General features: G+C 44.5%; 1 protein-coding gene across 1 annotated transcript; it reads right to left on the bottom strand.

Annotated features, from left to right (window-relative positions):
• Positions 1-13,158: 13,158 nt before the first annotated feature.
• BHLHA9 (basic helix-loop-helix family member a9) lies at positions 13,159-13,920 on the bottom strand. The gene has a single exon (XM_075850866.1). The coding sequence runs from the start codon at positions 13,918-13,920 to the stop codon at positions 13,159-13,161; it is 762 nt and encodes a 253-aa protein (XP_075706981.1).
• Between the last annotated feature and the right edge of the window lie 8,486 nt (positions 13,921-22,406).

Below are 22,406 nucleotides of genomic sequence, written 5' to 3' on the forward strand. Positions count from 1 at the left end.
GATAGGCCGGTCAGTGGAACGAAATGAGCCATCTTGGAGAATCGGTCCACCACAACCCAGACCGTATTGCAACCAGCAGAGAAAGGCAGGTCCGTGACAAAGTCCATAGAAATATGTTGCCAGGGGGCATCGGGCATAGGCATTGGCTGGAGCAGGCCCGCCGGTTTGGAGTGGGCAACTTTATTTGCTGCGCACACCGTGCAGGAAGAGACAAAGTCCGTGATGTCTTTGGGCAGCGTGGAACACCAGAACTGACGAGCGATCAAGTCTCGGGTCTTACGGACACCCGCATGCCCTGCCAGTTTGGAACTGTGTCCCCAGCGGAGGATTCTTCTTCTGTCTGCCAGATGCACAAAAGCCCTCCCCGGGGGAATGTCTCTAACTTGCAGAGGGTTGACAGGAATGATGCAGGACGGATTAATGATATTCTGTAGAGACTCCATAGCATCCTCTGTCTCTAATGACCTGGAGAAGGCATTGGCCCTCACATTCTTGTGGGCCGGACGGTAGTGGAGCTGAAACTGGAACCGGGCAAAGAACAGCGACCACCTGGCCTGGCGGCGATTCAGTCATTGGGCCGTCTGGAGATAAGTGAGGTTCTTGTGGTCCGTGAATATCAAGATGGGATGAACTGCACCCCCTAATAGATGTCTCCACTCCTCCAGAGCCAATTTGATGGCCAGTAACTCCCGATCCCTAATCGAGTAGTTGCGTTCTGCGGAAGAGAAGAGCTTGGAGTAATAGCCACATACCAATGATTTGCCCTTGGTACCTCTCTGGAACAGGAGTGCACCAGCACCAACACAGGAGCCGTCCACCTCCAACAAGAACTGTCGAGAAACATCTGGATGATGGAGGATAGAGGCTGACGTGAAGGCACTCTTCCGGCTATTAAATGCGGCTTCCGCTTCTGGAATACCTTGGCGTTCATGCCTTTCTTGGTGAGGTTAGAGATAGGAGATGTCAGTGAGGAAAAGTTTTTAATGAACTGTCTGTGGAAATTGGCGAATCCCAGGAAGCGCTGTATGGACCTCGAGCCTTGAGGACGTGGCCATTCCAGAACGGCCCTTACCTTTTCAGGATCCATTTTGAGACCTTAATTCGAGATGATGTAGCCCAGGAAGAGTAGAGCATCTTTCTCAAACACGCACTTCTCCAACTTGACGTACAGACGATTCTCCCTTAACCGTAGCAAAACTTGACGGACAGGCCTCCGATGAGTCATAGGATCTGGAGAAAAAATCAAGATGTCATCAAGATAGGCCACAACACATACATAGAGGAGGTCACGGAAGATGTCATTAACGAACTCTTGGAAGACCGCGGGAGCGTTACACAGACCGAAGGCCATTACCTAGATATTCATAGTGTCCGTTACGGGTGTTAAATGCCGTCTTCCATTCGTCACCCTGGCGAATCCGGATTAGGTTGTAAGCCCCACGCAGGTCTAGCTTTGAAAAAATCTTGGCTCCACGTATGCGATCAAACAGTTCAGAAATCAAAGGCAACGGATACCTATTTTTCACTGTGATCTGGTTGAGACCCCGATAGTCGATGCAAGGATGCAGAGAACCATCCTTTTTCTTGATAAAGAAGAACCCGGCTCCTGCCGGGGAGGAAGACTTCCATATGAAGCCCCTCTCCAAGTTCTCCTTAACATAGGCGGACATTGACAGAGTTCCTGGCAAGGAGAGAGGATGTACCCTAGCACGGGGAAGGTATGCACCAGGAACTAGGTCGATAGGACAGTCATATGCCCGGTGTGGGGGGCAGCAACTCCGCCTCTTTCCTGCTGAAGACATCCGAAAATGCAGAATAATGACCAGGCAATCCTGCCAAGGACAGAGGCAGAGGAGGCTGAGCCGAACGAATCTGTACCAAGCAATGCTTGAGACACTCGGGACCCCACTGGAGTACCTCTCCAGAATTCCAGTCCAGGACTGGGGCATTTAGTTGGAGCCAGGGCAGACCCAGCAGCACAGGATTGACAGCTTTAGCCAGGACAAAGAACGAGAGGAGCTCAGAATGGAGGGCTCCTACTTGGAGCCTCAGGGGCTTGGTCAAAGCTACAATTGGGTCTGGCAGAATGAGTCCATTCACAGATGCAACCATCAACGGCCTCTCCAGAGGGGTTGTGGGCAATTGGAGAAGATCCACCAGGTCTCTACAAATGAAATTAGCAGCATATCCAGGTCCAGATACGCAGAGACCCGATGCGTTTTCTTGCCGGACTCTATGGTCACGGGAATGGACAATTTAGATGAAAGTCCTTCTTTACCCAGGGTTGTCTCTCCCACCAACCCTAGGCTCTGGGGCTTTTGGGGACACAGACGCACAAGATGGCCTCCGAGGCTGCAATATAGACAGAGTCCCGAGGTGCGTCTGCGTTGTTTCTCCTGGGTAGACAGCTTAAACAGGTCCGTCCTCACAGACTCCTTAGGAATCTGAGGACAGCAGGGGTTGCTGCAAAGTAGGAACCAGACTAGGGAGTCCTCCCTCCCGACGAGCTTCTTGGAACCGTTCTCGGATCCTTATATCAATCCGGGCGGCCAGAAGGATGAGGTCAGCCAGGGTAGACGGTAGATCTCGGGCGGCAAGCTCGTCCTTAATCCTAGGAGACAGTCCCTGCCAGAATGTAGCCACCAGGGCCTCATTGTTCCACAACAGTTCTCCCGCCAGGCTGCTTGTGGACGTGGATGGCGTACTCGCCCATGGAGGTCTCTCCCTGGCGTAGGTTCAGCAAGGAGGCGGCTGCAGACGCGACTTGTCCAGGCTCCTCAAACACCGTGCAAAATGTCCGTAGGAACCCCTGGAAGTCACGGGTCTCAGGTCCTTGTCTTTCCCAGATAGGGTTCACCCATGCAAGGGCCCTGCCATTGAGGAGAGAGACGATGAAAGTGACCCTTGCGCCATCAGACGAGTATGCCCTTGCATACAGGCTAAAGTGAATCTGGCACTGGTTCAAAAATTCACGGCAGGTCCTTGCGTCTCCATCATAGCGGTCAGAAAGAGGCAAAGAAAATCAGGGATCAGCACTGCTAGGAGGCGTAGTTGGAGGATCAGTACTGGCATGAGGTGCAGTATGAGGAACGGCAGCTTGCACTTCCAGCTGACGTGCAATAATGTCCAATGCCTGGAGGAGTTGGTCCTGTCGAGACCGGAGGTCTAGCATATCCGCCCGCATCTCCTGTGACGTCATCATGGTCTAGGATTGACCAGCGGGGTCCATGACCTGAGCCTACTGTCACGTTGGGTATGTGGACCCACTGGGCTATACCGCCTTGATGGTATGGTAGCTGGCCAACAGGACACAGGTCACAGTCTATAGTTTGTATAGTGTACCTGTGGTAGCTCAGACAGTAGCAAGACAGGCTCGGCTGGGGCTAGGCAGCATGCAGGCGCCAGGCGTGGAACACAGCACAGCACGACTTCAGCTCAACACGGCACTTGACCAGGATAGTGCGGGATACAGGTTACAGGTAGTAGAAACGGGAAACACTGGGAACTGGAAAAAACTTAGGAGACCATTTTTATAGACCGACTAGGATAACGACAACAAGGCTCAGGCATTGCAGGGAGGGACACAGCCCTTCTTATAGTCCAGGGTGCTCTGGGAGCAATCAGCTCAATCTCCCACCTGTGTGTGACCTGGCTCCTTGTCTGGACTGAGCTCGCGAGCGCACCCTGGTGGTCATTGTGGAACAGGACGGACGCATGTGCAGACATCTCTCTCGAAGGGCGTCGACCGGATGGAAGGAGTCCATGGTCAGCGACCACGGACGTTACAGTGAGGAATTGCTGCTAAAGTTCTTAAAGTAGACATATGGGATATGTGAACTAGTAACTATTTTGGGTGGTATTACTATCTGTCTTACAAGCAGATACATTTAATTTTTTTAACATTTTCTAAACATTTTGGTGTTTTTCACAAATAAACACTGAATGTATTGACCAAATTTTACAACTAACTTAAAGTCCAATGTGTCACGAGAAAACAAACTCAGAATCGCTTGGATAAGTGAAAGCATTCCAAAGTTATTACCACATAAAGTGACACATGTCAGTTTTGAAAAAAATGGCCTTGTCCATAAGGCGAAAACAGGCTGTGTTCTTAAGGGATTAAAATAATTCTTACTAAACCCTATCAAGGACATACAAAAGTGAGTTGAAAATTAATCCATGGACTCCCTTATTTTTGAAAATATAAACACTATATTTTGAATCTGCTGAACAGCAGATATAGCTTGTAGAGGAGAGAGGAGAAAGTGTTTACATATGTTTGTTTGTGGAATTAAAGTTACGTACGTACAACTATTTTTATCACTTTTTATTACATTTGTTTTTGCAAACTAAGGTGACCAAAAAACAGCGATTTCGTTGTTTTACACTTTTTTTTTTAAGGCTTTCACCGTGCGAGTTAAATAATGGTATATTGTAATAGTTCAGACTTTTACGGACGCAGCAATACCGATTTTGTTTATTTAATTATTTTTTACATTACTTTAGAGGAAAAATGGGAAAAGGTTTTTTTTTTTTAACTTTTAATATTTTTTCGTTTTTTTTCACTACTAATAACTTTATCAAACTTTTTTTGCTAATTTTATTAGTCCCCCTAGGGGACTTGAACTAGCAATTGTTAGATCGCTGGTACAATATACTGCAATACTAATGTATTGCAGTATATCGTCATTTTCACAGTCTTAGGCCTGGTTTATACGAGCGTGTGCGTTTTGCGCGTGCAAAAAACGCGGCGTTTTGCGTGCGCAAAAGGCACTTAACAGCTCCATGTGTCATCACCATATAATGCGCGGCTACGTTGTTTTCGCATAGCCGCCATCATTATGACACTCTGTTTGGATGTTTGTAAACAGAAAAGCATGTGGTGCTTTTCTGTTTTCATTCATCGTTAGACAGCTGTTGCGCGAATCACGCTGGTCCCACGGAAGTGCTTCCGTGGGGCATGCGTGATTTTCACGCACCCATTGACCTCAATGGGTGTGTGATGCTTGAACAACACACAAATATAGGACATGTCGTGTGTTTTTTGCAACGGACTCACGTTGCACAAAAAGCACGGACTGTCTGCACGGCCCCATAGACTAACATAGGTCCGTGCGACACACGTGAAAATCACGCACGTTGCACGAACGTATAGCACGCTCGTGTAAACAAGCCCTTAAGTCGTGCCAGAGGCAAGGCAGGCAAAAGGGAGACCTGGGGGCCTTCATTAGGCCCCTGGGCTGCCATGGCAACCGATCGCGGTGCGGGGGCACCGATGAGCTGTCAGAAGCAATCGCTGTTCCCGGCTGTTAGTCCCCGATAAAACACAGCTGACACCCGCAGCGTATGGAGCGCGCTCAGGCCGTGAGCGCGCTCCAAACTTCCCTATGACACTTATCAAGTACATGTACGTGATAATGCCTCAAGGGGTTAAGAAATACTGCCACCCCTGACCCGAAAGTCAATAATAATCATCCCTTTTTGCAACTCTGATAAATCGCCCATTTTACTCATGGCAACAACGAGTGATATGTGTTCAGACAGCCTATCACACACCTTGTATACCCACTAAGCCAGCCCACGACACCTCACTTCCCTCATTGGCTATGCGCTGCTGACTTCAAAAGTAGGAGGCGGTCATAACAACGGCGCGAGGATGTCAGAAGAGAGCAGGTCTGCATTGACACCGGATGGCGCGTGAACGGGATTAAGGTAAGTATGTAAAGTTGTTTTTTTTTATCCTATTAAAAATGTAATTGACATTATCTACAGGGGGGACCTCTATCTGCAGAGGGCAGGCTCTATCTTCAGGGGGGGCTATATACAAAGGTCGGCTCTATCTACAAGGGGGCTATATACAGAGGTCAGCTCTATCTACAGGGGGGGGGCTATAAACAGGGGTGGGCTATATGTGGAGCACTATAGGGGGAGCTATATGTGAGGCACTATATACAGGGGTGGGCTATATGTGCAGCACTATTTATAGGGTGAGATATATGTAGGGCACTATCTACAGGGGTGGGCTATATGTTGGACACTATATACAGGGGTGGGCTATATCTACAGGGGGGCTATATATATGGATAGGCTATATATGGAGCACTATAGGGGGAGCTATATGTGAGACACTATATACAGGGGTGGGCTACATGTGGAGCACTTTTTATAGAGGGAGATATATGTAGGGCACTATCTACAGGGGTGGGCTGTATGTGGAGCACTATCTACATCGAGGCTATATGTGGGGCACTATCTACTTAGGGGGATACATGTGGGGCATTATCTACAGGGGTGGCTATATGTGGGCACTATCTACAGGGATGGCTATATGTGGGACACTATCTACAGGGGGCTGTATGTGTGGCACTATCTACAAAGGCTCTATGGGGGTGACTATCTACAGGGGGATCTATGTAGGGCCCTATCTACATGGGTCTCTATGGGGGGCAATATCTACAGGGGGCACAGTGCGTGTGTATGTGTGGTACACAGTGTATGGTGCTATTATAATTAGAGGTGGAGTGTATGGTGCTATTATAATCAGGGACAGTCTATGGTGTTATTATAATTAGAGGTACAGTGTATGGTGCTATCATATTTAAGTGTCTGGCACCATGATAACTTTATATTTGGTTATAGGTGCAGAAATGCTTCAACAGTGAGAAGCTGAAGACATCTGAGTTGCAAATTGCAGAAATTGGCTGTGGCCAGGAGGAGTCATCATAGAGGTCTTGACCGATGGAGAAAAAAAGAGAAAAAGTACAACTAGAATCTGAAATTGTCACTGGTGAGTCCCTTAATGTAAATGTTTATTCTGCCTCTAATCAGTACTGTAGTCAGTTTTTTGTGTGAAACAGCAACAACCAGCATATCCTTATAATTGTTTGGGCCATGCTGGGAGCTGTATACAATTTAGTGCAAACCTGTACTGCAGGGGTTTCACTAAATTGAGCTGTATTCGTGCTGGTGTTGTATTTATGTGCTGAGCTTGGTTCTTGGGCTGTATTTATGTACTGAGCTTTGTTCTGGTGTTGTATATATGTACTGAGCTTGGTTCTGGTACTGTATATATATATACTGAGCTTGTTCTGGTACTGTATATATGTACTGTGCTTGGTTCTGGTGTTGTATATATGTACTGAGCTTGGTTCTGGCACTGTATATATGTACTGAGCTTGGTTCTAGCACGGTATATATGGACTGAGCTTCGTTCTGGCACTGTATATATGTACCGAGCTTTGTTCTGGTGCTGTATATATGTACTAATCTTGTTTCTGGAGCTCTATATATGTAATTAGCTTGGTTCTGGTGTATATATGTAATGAGCTTTGTTCTGGTGCTGTATATAGAACTATATTGCTTGTAAAATGTACCAATGGCTTTATGCTCGTGTTACATTAAAAAAAATTGGAAAAAAATGACACCTCATTGATTGTTAGGGAAAACAAACATGGTGAGGGGGAAGGAGATGTTGGGAAAGAAATTTGGGGGGGCGCCAAACTGAATCTTTGCCCCGGGTGCTGGAGAACCTATCTACGCCTCTGCTTTATCTTAACTCTTAACACATTGAATATTACATATAGGGCCCAGCTTGCTGACATTGCGGCTTCAGCGCTGGACCCAGGAAAGGTAAGTATAAGAATTGTTTTGCTCTTTTATGTGTTACTAATTATTTTTGGGTGATTGTGTTTTTTTACAAGTTCGGTTGTTGGACTACTTCGATAACAGCATATTTTTTATTCTCAATAAAATCGATAACGAGGGTTGTGTGTGGAATTTTTATTTCAATAAAACATTTTTTCTATGTCTTTGTATGTTTCTAAACCTTATTACTACCACTTTAGTAATGGCCGCTGGCTGATTGACAATGTCCATTACTAAGGCGGTGCTTAATGTTAGACATGAAGAGGCTAATACTAACCCCCATTATTACCCCAGTACCCACCGCCATCAGGGGTACCGGGAAGAGCCAGGTACGATCCAGTACCTGACCACCTGTAGTCACGGAGCGGCACTGGCGCGGTCGCAGGCTGGTATTATTAGGCTGGGAAAGCCCAAAAAGGGCTGGTAATGCTAGCCTGCTGCTGCTATGTTGTATTTGGCTTGTTATAAAAATGGGGGAACCCCACATCGTTCTTACCAATTATTTGTATTTTTTTTAAATGACGTGGGTTCCCTCCATTTTTTATAACCAGCCAGATACAACACAGCAGCAGCAGCCTAGCATTACCAGGGTGGGAAGGGCCACTGTGTTTGGCCTTTCCCAGCCTAATAATGCCAGCCTGCGGCCGCCCCAGTACCCGACCATCACTGCAGATGGTCGGGTACTGGATCGTACCCGACTCTTCCTGGTACCCCTGGTGGCGGTGGGTACCGGGGTAATAATGGGGGTTAGTGTTAGCCTTTTCACTGGATAATACTAAGCCCCGCCTTAGTAATGGAGGCTGTCAATCAGCCAGTGGCCATTACTAAGGCAGTATTAATAACATTTAAAAAAAATACAAAGACAGAAAAAATTGGTTTATTGAAATAAAAAAAAAACACACAACCCTCGTTAACCATTTTATTGATAAGAAAAAAAAAGCTGTCATCGAAGTAGTCCCTGAATCCGACGTAGTGCAACGATCGAACCTGTAAAAAAACACAAACAAAAAAAAAACATTAGTAAGGGCCTGTTCACATCATCGCTGCCCTTCCATTGAGGGGTTTTCATCGGGTAACCCCTCAATGGAAAGGCAAACTGAAACCTTAGCTTCCATTTCCCTTACCATTAATCTCAATGTTGATAGAAACGTTGCTAAAGGTTTGCGTTTGTCACCGTTATGACAGGGTTCCGTTGTTTTGACAGAATCAATAGCGCAGTTGACTTAGGAAACCTCCGACGGAAGCCCTCAACGGTAGGGCAACGGTGATGTGAACACAGCCTAACACATATGGTAGGCTTAGATACAGGGCCCATGTGCATGTGTGATACTGTTTGTTGGACCCTGTATCTAAGCCTGCCACAATAGTCAAAATTAGAAAACAAGGTAGGAGCAGCACCGTAGCCACAAACCAAAATTGGTTGGTGCTATGCTTTAAAAAATAAGAAATGACTTCTCCCCATATGATATATAGTGAAAGTAGAGCTCGGAAGCAGCACTCAAATCAAAATAAATTGAGTGCTGCTTCCGAGCTCTACTTTCACTATAAGCCTTCCACAAGGTAGGCTTAGATACAGGGTCCAGCAGACAGTAATCTTATACAGTATTTAAAGGGGTTGTCCAGTCCCTAAACATTGATGGCCCATCCTCAGGATAGGCCATCAATAGCTGATGGGTTGGAGTTAAACTTCCGGGACCCCCACCAATCAGCTGTTTTGAAGGGGGTGCAACGTTCAGATAACCGCTGCTTCCCCTTCATTTCCCTTACTTGCTCAAACTGTCAATCGCTGACATGTCCATGTCGGCGATTCACAGTGTGAGATAGTGACCGGAATGAAGGGGAAGTAGCACGCGTTTGAGCGCTGCACCCCCTTCAAAGCAGCTGATTGGCAGGGGTCCTGGGAGTCGGACACCGACCTATCAGATCCAGCAGACAGTGGTATTAAACTTACCCTCCTCTTCGGCCGTAGCGGAGGTCCTGACTCCATCCAGGGTCGGGAAGTTGTGCGCAGCGCATAGCGTTGTGACGTCATGCTATGCTCACAGTGCTGTGACGTCAGGACCTCCGCTGCACTCTGGAACGAGGAAGGTAAGTACTGTCAGTTACTATAGTAACAGGGGCCGTGTAATTTATCACATATGCACCAGTTACTATATTAACGTTTCATTGACGTGTTGTGGGGGGCCGCGGGCCCCCCTGGCTTCGGGGCTTGGTTTCAACTGCGACCGCTGCGACTCCTATAGTTACGCCACTGATGAGCTGTAATACCAGACTAAGTCCATTGACAAGAATAGAGATGATTCTTGAAAAATAGCAGGCCATTTTTTCTAATTCTAGATAACACCTTTACTGATTTTCTTGAGTGTGATGGTGCCTTCAGTATGGGAGTCACTAGACACATTCCACTGATGTGCTACCTCTGGTCTGAGCTTGGCCTCATTCCTTTCATTCCATAGCTGCTCAGGAATAGTGTCTCCACTGTCGTCTAGAAAGGGAGGACCCAACGTTGTAGTTTTTGCTTTGAGACAATTATTAGTTGTTATTTCTTGGAATAAGAAACCCTCTGGCCAGACACTGACTAGCTAGAAAGTCATCTCTCCTAGTGAAAGAGTTATCCGACATGTATAAGTCTCCCTTATCTTGTTTATGGCCATTGCCCTCCAGGTAAATCACATTAGACATGTTAACCTTTATATACTAGCAATGACTGATCTCCATAAGGTGTGAGTTGGAGAGGTTGTTTCTCATTGTCTGTGATAAACCTACAGTATGACGACTGATGACTAATGTCTTACACCAATAGGTGATAAATAAATCTTGTCTCAGTTTTGAACTTCCTGAAGTAAATCAGAAAACTGATAGATAGATAGATAGATAGATAGATAGATAGATAGATAGATAGATAGATAGATAGATAGATAGATAGATAGATAGATAGATAGATAGATGATAGATAGATAGATAGATAGATAGATAGATAGATAGATAGATAGATAGATAGATAGATAGATAGATAGATTAAAGAAAACTTTGAAGATGTCTTAAGGCCCTCTTACACGGACCAATTATCGTGGTAAAAGAGAGCTCATACAAATGCTCGTTCCCAATTATTGCCCTATGTAAACAAAGCAGAAATCATCATTCAAATGTTCAAACGCTTGTTTGTCGGCTGATCGAATCTTTTATGCGACCCAAAAAATGGTCCCTTGTTACACAGCACACCTCCCTGTGTATACCCATCTCTAGAACGGGGCCCCCTGACCTCATCCTACCTTTTGCCGCTGTCACTGGTCTACAGCCATGGTCTTACAAAGTTCTCTATAAGGCCCTTGTCCTCTTTGTACAGCACCGTTGTGAGCATTCTCCTGCAATAACAGCTGATTGCCAAGATTCTGCTGCCGGACCCGATGGCAATCAGCTGATTACAAAGGGGGCTACATTTAAAAAGCGGGTTGCCCTCAGTACACAACCCATTGAATTCTCTAGTTGTGGGAAGGGTGGAGAAAAACAGAGCTCTAACCTCTATACAGATATACTATGAAATTAAACAGCACAGAATTTTAGATATAAAATTAAAAGTATGGACAAAGTTTGGGGCCCATGGAGGTCTCGGCTGGGTTTATAGCAGTAGATATATACAATGTGCGAAGAGATGGGGGGGAAGTCTTTCTACTCATAACTACCTGCCCTCCTTCCCCCCCCCCCCCCCCCATTTTTTTCTGTCCTTCCTGTTTCTAGGCCTACAGATTTATTGCTTACATGATTTTGTTTATTTTCCTTACGGGATTGTATATTGTTTCCGCATGCCATATAAAAAAACCGGAAACCAATTGTTCCTGCACTGTTCTGCTATCTAATTTAATGTATGTTCTATGTTCTCTTATTGTACCCTGTTGGTTAGTTTTGTACACTATTTTCTGAAAATTCTAATAAAAATGATTAGAAAATAAAAACAAATTATGTTCATAGTTGAAGGTACGCTTTATACTTATAAGGCCAATATAAAAGAAAGTTATATTTAGCATTGCCCCCCCCAACCTAAAAAATCAAAATACATGTAAAGAATATAAAATGTTTATTTTGAAATAGCAAAATAAATTCACATTAACATTCATTTTTCTGACGTTGCACATGTTCTCGCTCTAGCACAGAACAGAAGATTTACAAAAGCACCTGAGGAACGTATTGCACATTGAACAGTGATACAACACAGAACAGTGACAGCACATAGTTATTTTGAGACCACCCAGAACAAACTTGTCACAGTAAAGTACCTCAGCTGGTCAGGCCATGTAATAAACACTAAGGACTGAAATATACATTTGTGATACCGAACCTACAGCTAGAAAGTGACTATATCCTTGAACACTAATCACATTCTGCATAAATATATGGCTGACAATGAACTAAAAGGTAAAAGTAGCAAAAATTGAAAACCCTTTAGATGTGTGCGATTATTTTCCTCTTCATCAAAGAAAATCAATACAATAACCAGTCTTACAAAGAAATACCTGGGTTTCTAATACTGATAAAGAGCTGAGGACTAAAGGTAACGTTTGTAGTTAATGTGGTCCTGGGCAGCTGAGAGTAGATATTGTGTCCTTACTCAGACAACATGACGCAGCACTGTACAGAATATTCCGTATAAATATTATTCTACGGGATGCATACAGATACTGGACTGCCAGTAAAGCTAAAGCATTATCTAACAGAGGTATCACAATTTACAAATGATGCTGTCCAAAAGAGTTATATTGTATGGGAACGTTCTACACCTATCTGTAGAGTAAATCCACCTTTGCTGAGATTTTGCTGAGAACTCATCCTCAGATTCTGCCAAAAAACTAATGACACAGGATGAGAACGTGGCAATTTGTCATCATAGGTTGAGGTCCAGCTTTCAGAATTTTAAATGTTATGAAGAAAATCTTAGCACAGATTGAATTGCATTTGAATATATTTCAACACAATTTTCATTTTTTAGTAAATTTTGAAAATTTTATCCAGCTGTAGAAAGTTGTTACTGTTAGTTTGTCTAATATTTTGATTTGTGAATTAGAATCATTTAAAGTATTTACTTTTATATACCATATCATGTTATAAACACTATACAAACTACAAGGACAGTATCTTGATAGGGTTTCCAAAACGAAGAAAATAATTCACACTTATCCCAGATCTTATCCTATAGTAGAAAAATATGTGTTGACTGTCAGAATAAAGAGATTTTTCATAACTTTTGCTAAATTACCCCATATGCTGTGTCAGAAATCCCATTAGCAGCACATTTCCATTTTCACATATAATAAACAGAAAGAATATGTTGACCGGTTCAAACATTCCTCAAAAGTATAACACATGGTACCAAGGACTAGTTTTACAAGCTCACGTTACCATCTTGATTAAACAAATATTATACCTTATTCTATTTACCAGAGATCCTAGTGTTTGTTTAGAGCAGTCTTTGCATATGTCTCTTTGTCTGTCCATGAGAACATATTGTAGAACTTCAGCTTAGTGCATGGAGAGTGAATGTTGATAGCCTGATCCTTGCAAGTAACCAAATTGCCATGGAAATGGTCCAGGAGAATGCTCTAACAGATTGTCCATCTGATTAGGGAAGCAGGTGCTCTTTACTCCGATGCTGTACCCACCGTGTGCATAGTAAGGGGAGTTTGGCATTGAATTATCTTCTGTTAGGCTTCCATATTGGCACTGTAAATAAGTAGCCTCAGGTGAATGTCTAGTGTAGTAAGGAGAGTGACATTGCTGAAGATGTGCAGCCTCCCCATAGTTGTGCTCTGAGGGTACATCTTGATGAGATTGAGGTGGTGTTATATAGGCCTGAGGACTGCTGCCATTGATCTCTGGCTGCCGGTGCCTTTCATGTTGGAGATGACATTCTGTGTGCTTGCAGGCCCATTTTTGCTCAGAACCTGAATGCAGGAACATGGACAGAGTAGATATCCTATTGATTGCTCTCTTTAATGTTGCTATCTTGGATAGTCTTTTTCCACTCAAGTCATGTTTAAGAGTCAATCGTAATGCATTGAAGGCCTGATTGTAGTCCAGGATCCTCTTTCTTTCTCTGACATTGGCTGCTACCCGCCTTGCCTTTGACCTCAGTGGCCTGGTCCTCTTCTTTGGTTTGGCCTCTTCTAATTCACTCTCACTTTCTTGCATTTGCAGTTCTTGTAGAGAGTGCTCATCTATCTCATTTGTTCCATCTTCAATCTCTTGCTCATCATCTGAGAAGTCTGACTCAATAAGGCTCATTGTAGCTAACCTCACTCTTCAAGTCCAGCCCTGAGATGAGATTTGTTTATCTTTGGTTTCTCTTATTTTGCTCTGCTTTTAAAGATCTTGTGTTAACTTCAGTTCTTCCACTCCCTCTCAACGTCACTCCCTGTATGGGCGGCCCGCTTTTTAAATGTAACTTGCCTTTTTTGTTTTATTATACCTCGTAAGGCTCTAAAAGGTAACTAGTAACTTTGTTTTATTACCTGCCTGCAGGTAGACAGGGCTTGGTTTGATAGCGTTGTCAAAAAAAGATCATAGAAAACATGCAAATGCCTGTAGTAAGTACTCTGACATACTGATCTGCCAAATTATACAGCATACATAGTTCTCCTTTTACAACAAATTACAGTTCTTTTCTCTTAATCTATTCTGGCTGATCACCTTCAAACTTGTACTGCCAGAGGGGTCAACAATACATGCATGTATTGCAATTTGCACCTTTGTGGTAAAAAGAATATTGACATGTCACCCAATGAAGATTTTCTTTTTACATAATATTCACAAATGATTTCATGTGAGCCTGTAAGCGCATCGAAGATTACAGAATATTGCATATTGCCTGTTGTCATGTTGCGTTATATTTTGCCTTCTCAGTAAAAAACCAACAGTATGTTCCTTTTATATTCCTAATTTGTAGGGTTTAGCAATTAAAGGAGAACTGTATCAGTAGAAGTCTTCCATGGTCCCCGATGCAAAGGTTCTTCTTGGGCCCCCCCCCCAAACTTCTCAGAGCCGATGGCCCGCAGCTTTCAGCTGCATCGCTGGGTCTCCTAAGTGATCCAACAATGCAGCACTAGCAGCCAGGGACGTCACTTAAGACTTAAAACATCAGGGGGAATAGCCCCAATACATATGTGCCCCCCCCCCCAAAAAAAATGTGTGTGCGTATGAATATGTGCATATATATATATATATATATATATATATATATATATATGAGACAGCATATCTATAGCACTACGACCCTAAAGATTAGATACATTGTCTTAGCAGACAGTAGCACACATTATAGGTTTAGATACAGTGGCTCAACAAACAGTATCACACATGATAGGATTAGATATAGGGCCCAGCAGACAGTTTCACACATGATAGGATTAGATACAGTGACTCAACAGACAGTATCACACATGATTGGATTAGATATAGGGCCCAGCTCGCTGACATTGCAGCTCCAGCGCTGGACCCAGGAAAGGTAAGAATAATAATTATTTTCCTTTTTGACGCGATACTAATTATTTCTGTGTCTTTGTTTTTTTACAAGTTCGGTTGTTGGACTACTTCAAATTCGAGGACTACTTCGATAACTGCGGTTTTGTAGAATTTTTATTTCAATAAAATATTTTATCTATGTCTTTGTATTTGTTTAAACTTTATAACTACCGCCCTAATAATTCTCGCTGGCTGATTCACAACGCCCAATATTAAGGGGGGGACTTAATGCTAGACATGAAGAGGTTAACACTAATCCCAATTATTGCCCTGGTACCCAGGGCCACCAAGAAGAGCCGAGTATGATCTAGTACCCGACCATCTGTAGTGACAGAGGGGCACTGGGGCGGCCGCAGTCTGGTATTATTAGGCTGGGAAAGGCCAAAAACTGTGACCCTTCCCACCCTGGTAATGCTAGGCTGCTGCTATGTTGTATCTGGCTGGTTATAAAATTGGGGGAACCCCACTTCGTGCTGTCCAATTATTTATAAAAAGAAATGACGTGGGTTCCCCCCCATTTTTCATAACCAGCCAGATACAACACAGCAGCAGCAGGCTATCATTACCAGGGTGGGAAGGGCCACAGTTTTTGGCCTTTCCCAGCCTAATAATACCAGCCTGCGGTCACCCCAGTGCCCGACCATCACTACATCACTACAGTGCCCGACCATCACTTCCTGGCACCCCTGGTGGCAGTGGGTACCGGGGTAATAATGGGGGTTAGTGTTAGCCTATTCACCGGCTAACACTAAGCCCTGCCTTAGTAATGGATGCTGTGAATCTGTCAGCGGCCATTAGTAAGTTGGCAGCGATAAAGTTAAAAAAAAATACAAAGACATAGAAAAAATAGACTTATTGAAATAAAACACAACCCTCATTAACCATTTTATTGAGAATAAAAAAGCCATCATCGAAGTAGTCCTCGAATCCGACGTAGTCCAACAACCGAACCTGTAAAAAAACACAAAAAAAAACATTAGTAAGGGCCTGTACACATCACCGCTTCCCTTCCATTGATGGGTTCCGTCGGGTTAACTGCTCAACAGAAAGGCAAACTGAAACCTAAGCTTCAGTTTCCCTCACCATTAAGCTCAATGGTGACGGAAACGTTGCTGAAGGTTTCCGTTTGTCACCGTTGTGGCAGGGTTCCGTTGTTTTGCATTGTCGACTGCGCTATTGATTCCGCCAAAACAATGGAACCCGTTCACAACGGTGACAAACGGAAACCATTAGCAAAGTTTCCATCACCATTGAGATCAATGGTGATGCAAACGGAAGCTAAGGTTTCCGTTTGCCTTTACCTTGAGGGGTTAACCAGATGGAACCCCTCAACGGAAGGGCAGTGGTGATGGGAACATGGCCCATGTGCATGTGAGATACTGTTTGTTGGACCCTGTATCTAAGCCTAATGTAGGCTTAGATACAGGGTGCAGCAGACAGTATTCTATTGCAGTATAAGCTGGGGCCCTGTATCTAAGCCTAACACACGGTAGGCTTTAAAGGTTGTCCAGTCCCTAAACATTGATGGCCTATCTTCAGTATAGGCCATCAATAGCTGATGGTTTGGGGTCAGACACCCGGGACCCCCGCTAATCAGCTGTTTTGAAGGGGTTGCAGCCGCTCGTACGAGTGCTGCTTCCCCTTTATTTCCCTCACTTGCTCACACTGTGAATCGCTGACATGTCCATTTCGGCTATTCAGTGTGAGAAAGTAACCGGAATGAAGGGGAAGTAGCATTCGTACGAGCGGCTGCAACCACTTAAAAATAGCTGATAAGCGGGGGTCCCGGGTGTCTGACCCCAACCCATCAGCAAGACACTAACATTAAACTTACCTCCTCTTCGGCCGCAGGTCCTCACTCCATCAAGTGTCGGTATGCTGTGCGCAGCGCATAGCATTGTGACGTTATGCGCTGCGCACAGCGCTGTGACGTCAGAACCTCCGATGCGCTCCAGGAAGAGGAGGGGTAAGTACTGTCAGTTACTATAGTAACAGGGGCCCGTGTAGTTTATTACATAGGCCTCAGTTACTCTAGTAACTTTTCATTGATGTGGTGCGGGGGGCTGCGTGCCCCCCTGGCTTCTGGGCCCGGTCGCAATTGCGACCGCTGCGACCCCTATAGCTACGCCACTGGCGTGTACGTCAAATAGCAGTAGGGTGCTACAGTGTTGTCACTCTCTCCTTGCTGCTCTTAATGCTATGAATGGTTTAGCTAAACAAATCACATAAAAAAACACAAGACATGCTACGGCGCAATGCCAGTCAGGCAAGAGTAAGACACTCATTCACTTCCAGCTACCTTGCAAAAAGAGTGCACACATTTTTTTTTATGAGCAATCTATGCAAAAGCTCTACTGTACCACAAGAATAGGTGCCACTAAAGACAAATCAGTTGCTATGGAGCAGAAGCAGAGGGGGCCCCTGTGATGCATGAACATTACTCCTTTTTGTAAAAAGAGTTTTGGCTTTCTGCTCCATAGTACCTCTACGTTTGTTCTCCTTTGTGCAGGAGATGTGCTAAATGGCCAATCTGTCGCTGATTTTTGCTGTTAGTAGGGGTCCATTCCTTACTTTGTTTTGGGGCCCTTTGTATTTTAGTTATTCCCCCTGACCATAATCCTATAACCTTAAAAAAAAATCAGCCTTTATCGCCTCAATTTTATTTTATAGATTTTACACAGTGGCCTCATTGGTTGCGATGAACAGTATCCATTCAAGTTAACCCCCCCAAAAAAAAAATTAATTATATATATCTATAATTTGGCCTTTTCTGATTATATATATATATATATATATATATATATATATATATATATATATATATATATATAGTATATTCTGCAACGTAAGGATGCTTTCAATAATAGATGTGTTAATAGGTTTTTTTTCTCGGTTAACAAAATACAAAGTGAATGAACAGATGAGAAATTTAAAGCCAACCAATATTTGGTTTGACCACCCTTTGCCTTCAAAACAGCATCACTTATTCTAGGTACACTTGCACATAGTAATGGATTTTGTAGGATTACAGTCAGGTGTATGATTAGCCAATTATGTAGGTTGAAACTCAGTCATTAACTGGCATATAAAAAGCTGTGTAGAACGCTTAAAAGTGGGCGAAGAACAGCCAAACTCTGCTACAAAGGTGAGGTTGTGGAAGACAGTTTCATAGCACAGGTTCACCATGGTAAGACTAAGCAAAGAAACAAGACACAAGGTAGTTATACTGCAAGGTCTCTCCCAGGCAAAGACTTTAACGCAGACTGGGGTTTCAAGATGTGCTGTTCAAGCTCTTTTGAAGAAGCACAAAGAAACGGGCAACATTGAGGACCGTAGACACAGTTGTCGGCCAAGGAAACAGTGCAGCAGATCAAAGACATATCGTTCTTACTTCCCTTCAAAATCGGAAGATTTCCAGCAGTGCCATCACCTCAGAACTGGCAGAAATCAGTGGGACCCAGGTACACCCATCTACTGTTTGGGGAATTCTGTCCAGAAGTGGTCTTCATGGAAGAAAAGCAGCCAAAAAGCCATACCTTCGATGTGGAAACAAGGCCAAATGACTCAATCAGGGCCGCATTGTCCATGAGGTGAGATGAGCTTCTCGCCTCAGGCGGCAGCCTGTTGCCTCTCTAAGTGGGCGGCGGCACCACTGAAACCAGCCGCCGCCACCCCCCTGCAGTAATTGTACCTACTATAGTGCGTAGATACAATTACATGCATAAGTTCCGAGCCCGACCATTCAGCACCTTACAATGACGCTGATTGGCAGGGCAGAATTACATCATTGCTCCGCTTCCGTTATTGAAAGGTGCTGATTGGCGGGTCAAGTATTCTGCCCTGCCATTCAGCGCATTTCAATGATGCTAGCAACGCGATGGTGAAATTGCGCCGCTTCCGTTTGTGAAAGCCGCTGATTGGCGGGGCAAGTCATTATGTGGGGGCACAGTCTACAGGGGAGGCTATATGTGGGTCACTATCTACAGGGGGCTATATGTGGGGCACAATATACAGGGGGCCTATACGTGGGGCACAATCTACAGGGGAGGCTATATATGGGGCACTATGTACAGGGGGCTAAATGTGGGGCACAATCTACATGGGAGGCTATATGTGGGACACTATCTGCATGGGGGCAATATGAGGGGAACTATATACAGGGGGCTATATGTGGGGCACAATCCACAGGGGAGGCTATATGTGGGACACTATCTACAGGGGGGCTATATGTGGGGCACAATCTACAGGGGAGGCTATATGTGGGACTCTATCTACAGGGGGAGCTATATGTGGTGCACTATATACAGGGAGCTATATGTGGGGCACAATCTACAGGGGAGGGTATATTTGGAGCACTCTCTACAGGGGGCTCTATGGGGAACTATATATACGGGGTGTTAGGTCTATGGCCGGGGGTCGTCGTTCTGACTTACCCCTTGACGATCCCGGCCATGGACGTTCCTCTTCTCTGCGTTCGCTCCCTCTAGGGAGACGCCGGCACTCTCTTCCGGGTCCTCGGACTGTGTCCCGCAGGGTGCGCACGCCCGGGCGTGCACGGCCTTAAAGGGCCAGTACGCGTTCAGCTGCCTTATATCAATTATCAGCCCAAATGGCTGCTGGACTATAATAAGGGGCCCTGCCCACTGGTTCCTTGCCTGAGCGTTGTTGTATACCCTAGTTTGTCTTGCTAAGGGTCTCCCAGTGTTTTCCAGTTCCCAGTGTTACCCGTTCCTGCTGCCTGTACCCTGTATCCCGTGCTATCGTTACCTGCTGTGAAGGTCAAGTCATGTCTTCCCGCTGCATCCACGGCGTCACCTGCTGTGAAAGTCAAGGCGTGTCTTCCCGCTGCATCCGCGGCGTCACGTGCTGTGAAAGTCAAGTCGTGCTCCTGCCACTGTCTACATTGCCTCAGGTACCTGTTCAGAACTATAGACATTGTTTTGTACCTTGTTGGCCAGCTGCTACCCCGCTACGCGGTACGGCCCAGTGGGTCCACACCCTGCGCCGTTACAGGGGGGCTATATGTGGGTCACTATCTACAGTGGGGCTATATGTGGGACACTATCTACAAGGGGCTCTATGGGTGTAACTATCTAAAGGGGGATCTTTGTAGGGCACTATCTATGGGGAGCACTCTACAGGGGGCATGGTGTGTCTGTGTGGGACTTAGTGTATGGCGCTATTATATTCAGGGGCACAGTGTCTGGCACCATGAGAACTTTATCTTCGTTTATAGGTGCAGAAATGTTTGAAAAGTGAGAAGCTGAAGATATCTGCGGCAAACTGCAGAAATGTGCTGTTGTGGCCGTGAGAAGTCGTCATAGAGGTCTGGACCGGATGGAGAAGAAAAGAGAAAAAGAACAATTAGAATCTAACGTCACCAGTGAGTCACTTAATGTAAATGTTTATTCCACCTCTAATCAGTACTGTAGTCACCGTATAATCTGCAGCGAGATGATGGCTGGTATGATTTTTTTTGTGAAACACCATCTCCCAGTATATCCTTACCATTGTTCGGCCCATGCTGGGAGCTGTATACAATTTAGTGCAAACGTATACGGCAGGGGTTGCACTAAATGGAGCTGTATTTGTGCTGGTGTTGTATCTATGTACCGAGCTTGGTTCTGGTACTATATATATATATATATATATATATATATATATATATATATATATGTGTATTGTGCTTGGTTCTTGTGCTGCATGTATGTACAGAGCTTTGCTCTGGTACTGTATATATGTATTGAGCTTTGTTCTGGTGAATAGTTGTACTAAATTGAGCTGTATTCGAGCTAGTGTTGTATTTATGTGCTGAGCTTGGTTCTGGGGCTGTATTTATGTACTGAGTTTGTTCTGGTGTTGTATATATGTACTGAGCTTTGTTCTGGTACTGTATATATGTACTGAGCTTTGTTCTGGCACTATATACATGTACTGAGATTTGTTCTGGTGTTGTATATATATATTGAGCTTTGTTCTGGTGCTGTATATATGTATGAACTTGGTTCTGGTGCTGTATATATGTATGAGCTTGGTTCTGGAGCTGTATATATGTACCAAGCTCAGTTCTGGTGTTGTATATATGTACTGAGCTTGGTTCTAGTGTTGTATATATGTACTGAGTTTTGTTCCGGTGATGTATTTATGTACTGAGCTTTGTTCTGGTGCTGTATATATGTACTGAGCTTGGTTCTGGTGCTGTATTTATGTACTGAGCTTGGTTCTGTATACATGTACTGAGTTTTCTTCTGCTGCTGTATATATGTAATGAGCTTGGTTTTGGTGTTGTATATATAATTGTATTGCTTGTAAAATGTACAAATGGTTTTATGGCCGAGTTACTAAAAAAAAAGTGAGAAAAGAATTACACCTTATTGATTGATAGGGAAAACAAACATGGCGAGGGGGAAGGAGATGTCGAGAAAGAGGTTCGGGGGGGGGGGGGGGGGGTGCCAAACTGAATCTGTGCCCCGGTTGCTGGAGAACCTAGCTATGCCTCTGTGCTGGTCATATAAAGTGCTGTAATGTACTACAATTCTAGTGTTTAATATCACCAGGAGTATGCACAAGTTAATTAACACTGACCTTTCAGCAACTGAAAGTGGAATGCATACCTCTTATCACCCCAATCTGGGATTTAGCAAAATTGTAGGCCACCCAGGCGATCAGATATGAATGTATAGGCATATGCCAATAAATGAACATCGATGTTAATTGATCAACAATGTATAAAGTTTAGGTCACAGCTGTGGAGGTGGTGGTTACAGTATGAAAAGTCAATTTAGTTAGGGTACCTTATACACTGACCTTACTTGATGCTGGCAAAATGGTTATGAACCCACAGGTTGGTGACTATGGAAGACACGGACACTTGCTTGTTGCTGATGAGAAGTTTATGGAAGGGCCACCGCCCCGCACTATTAGGCCATCTCATCGAGCATTTTGGGGTCCTCTTTTAGGCTTTGGCTGGAACCAGATGAAGATTAGGGTCACTGAATGAAGCACTGTATTTAGGGGAATCCATGTAACTAAATGGACACCCTGTCTTTTTCATCTGGCCCAGACCACCATGAAGACTTGTGTCTGCAGAGTTTTCTGGCCCGACATCTTTGGCTACTTGCTTTTCCAGCATAGTCATACCTTTTCCCAACCTACATAAACTCCCCATTTAGCTGTTACCCCCAATTCTGGGCCTATTGCTGCCCCAACTGTACCTATCACTGTACATGCTGTGTTTATAGCATGCCCCT

This window comes from Rhinoderma darwinii, chromosome 2 (assembly GCF_050947455.1).
Source record: "Rhinoderma darwinii isolate aRhiDar2 chromosome 2, aRhiDar2.hap1, whole genome shotgun sequence".
Classification (NCBI taxonomy): Eukaryota; Metazoa; Chordata; class Amphibia; order Anura; family Rhinodermatidae; genus Rhinoderma; species Rhinoderma darwinii.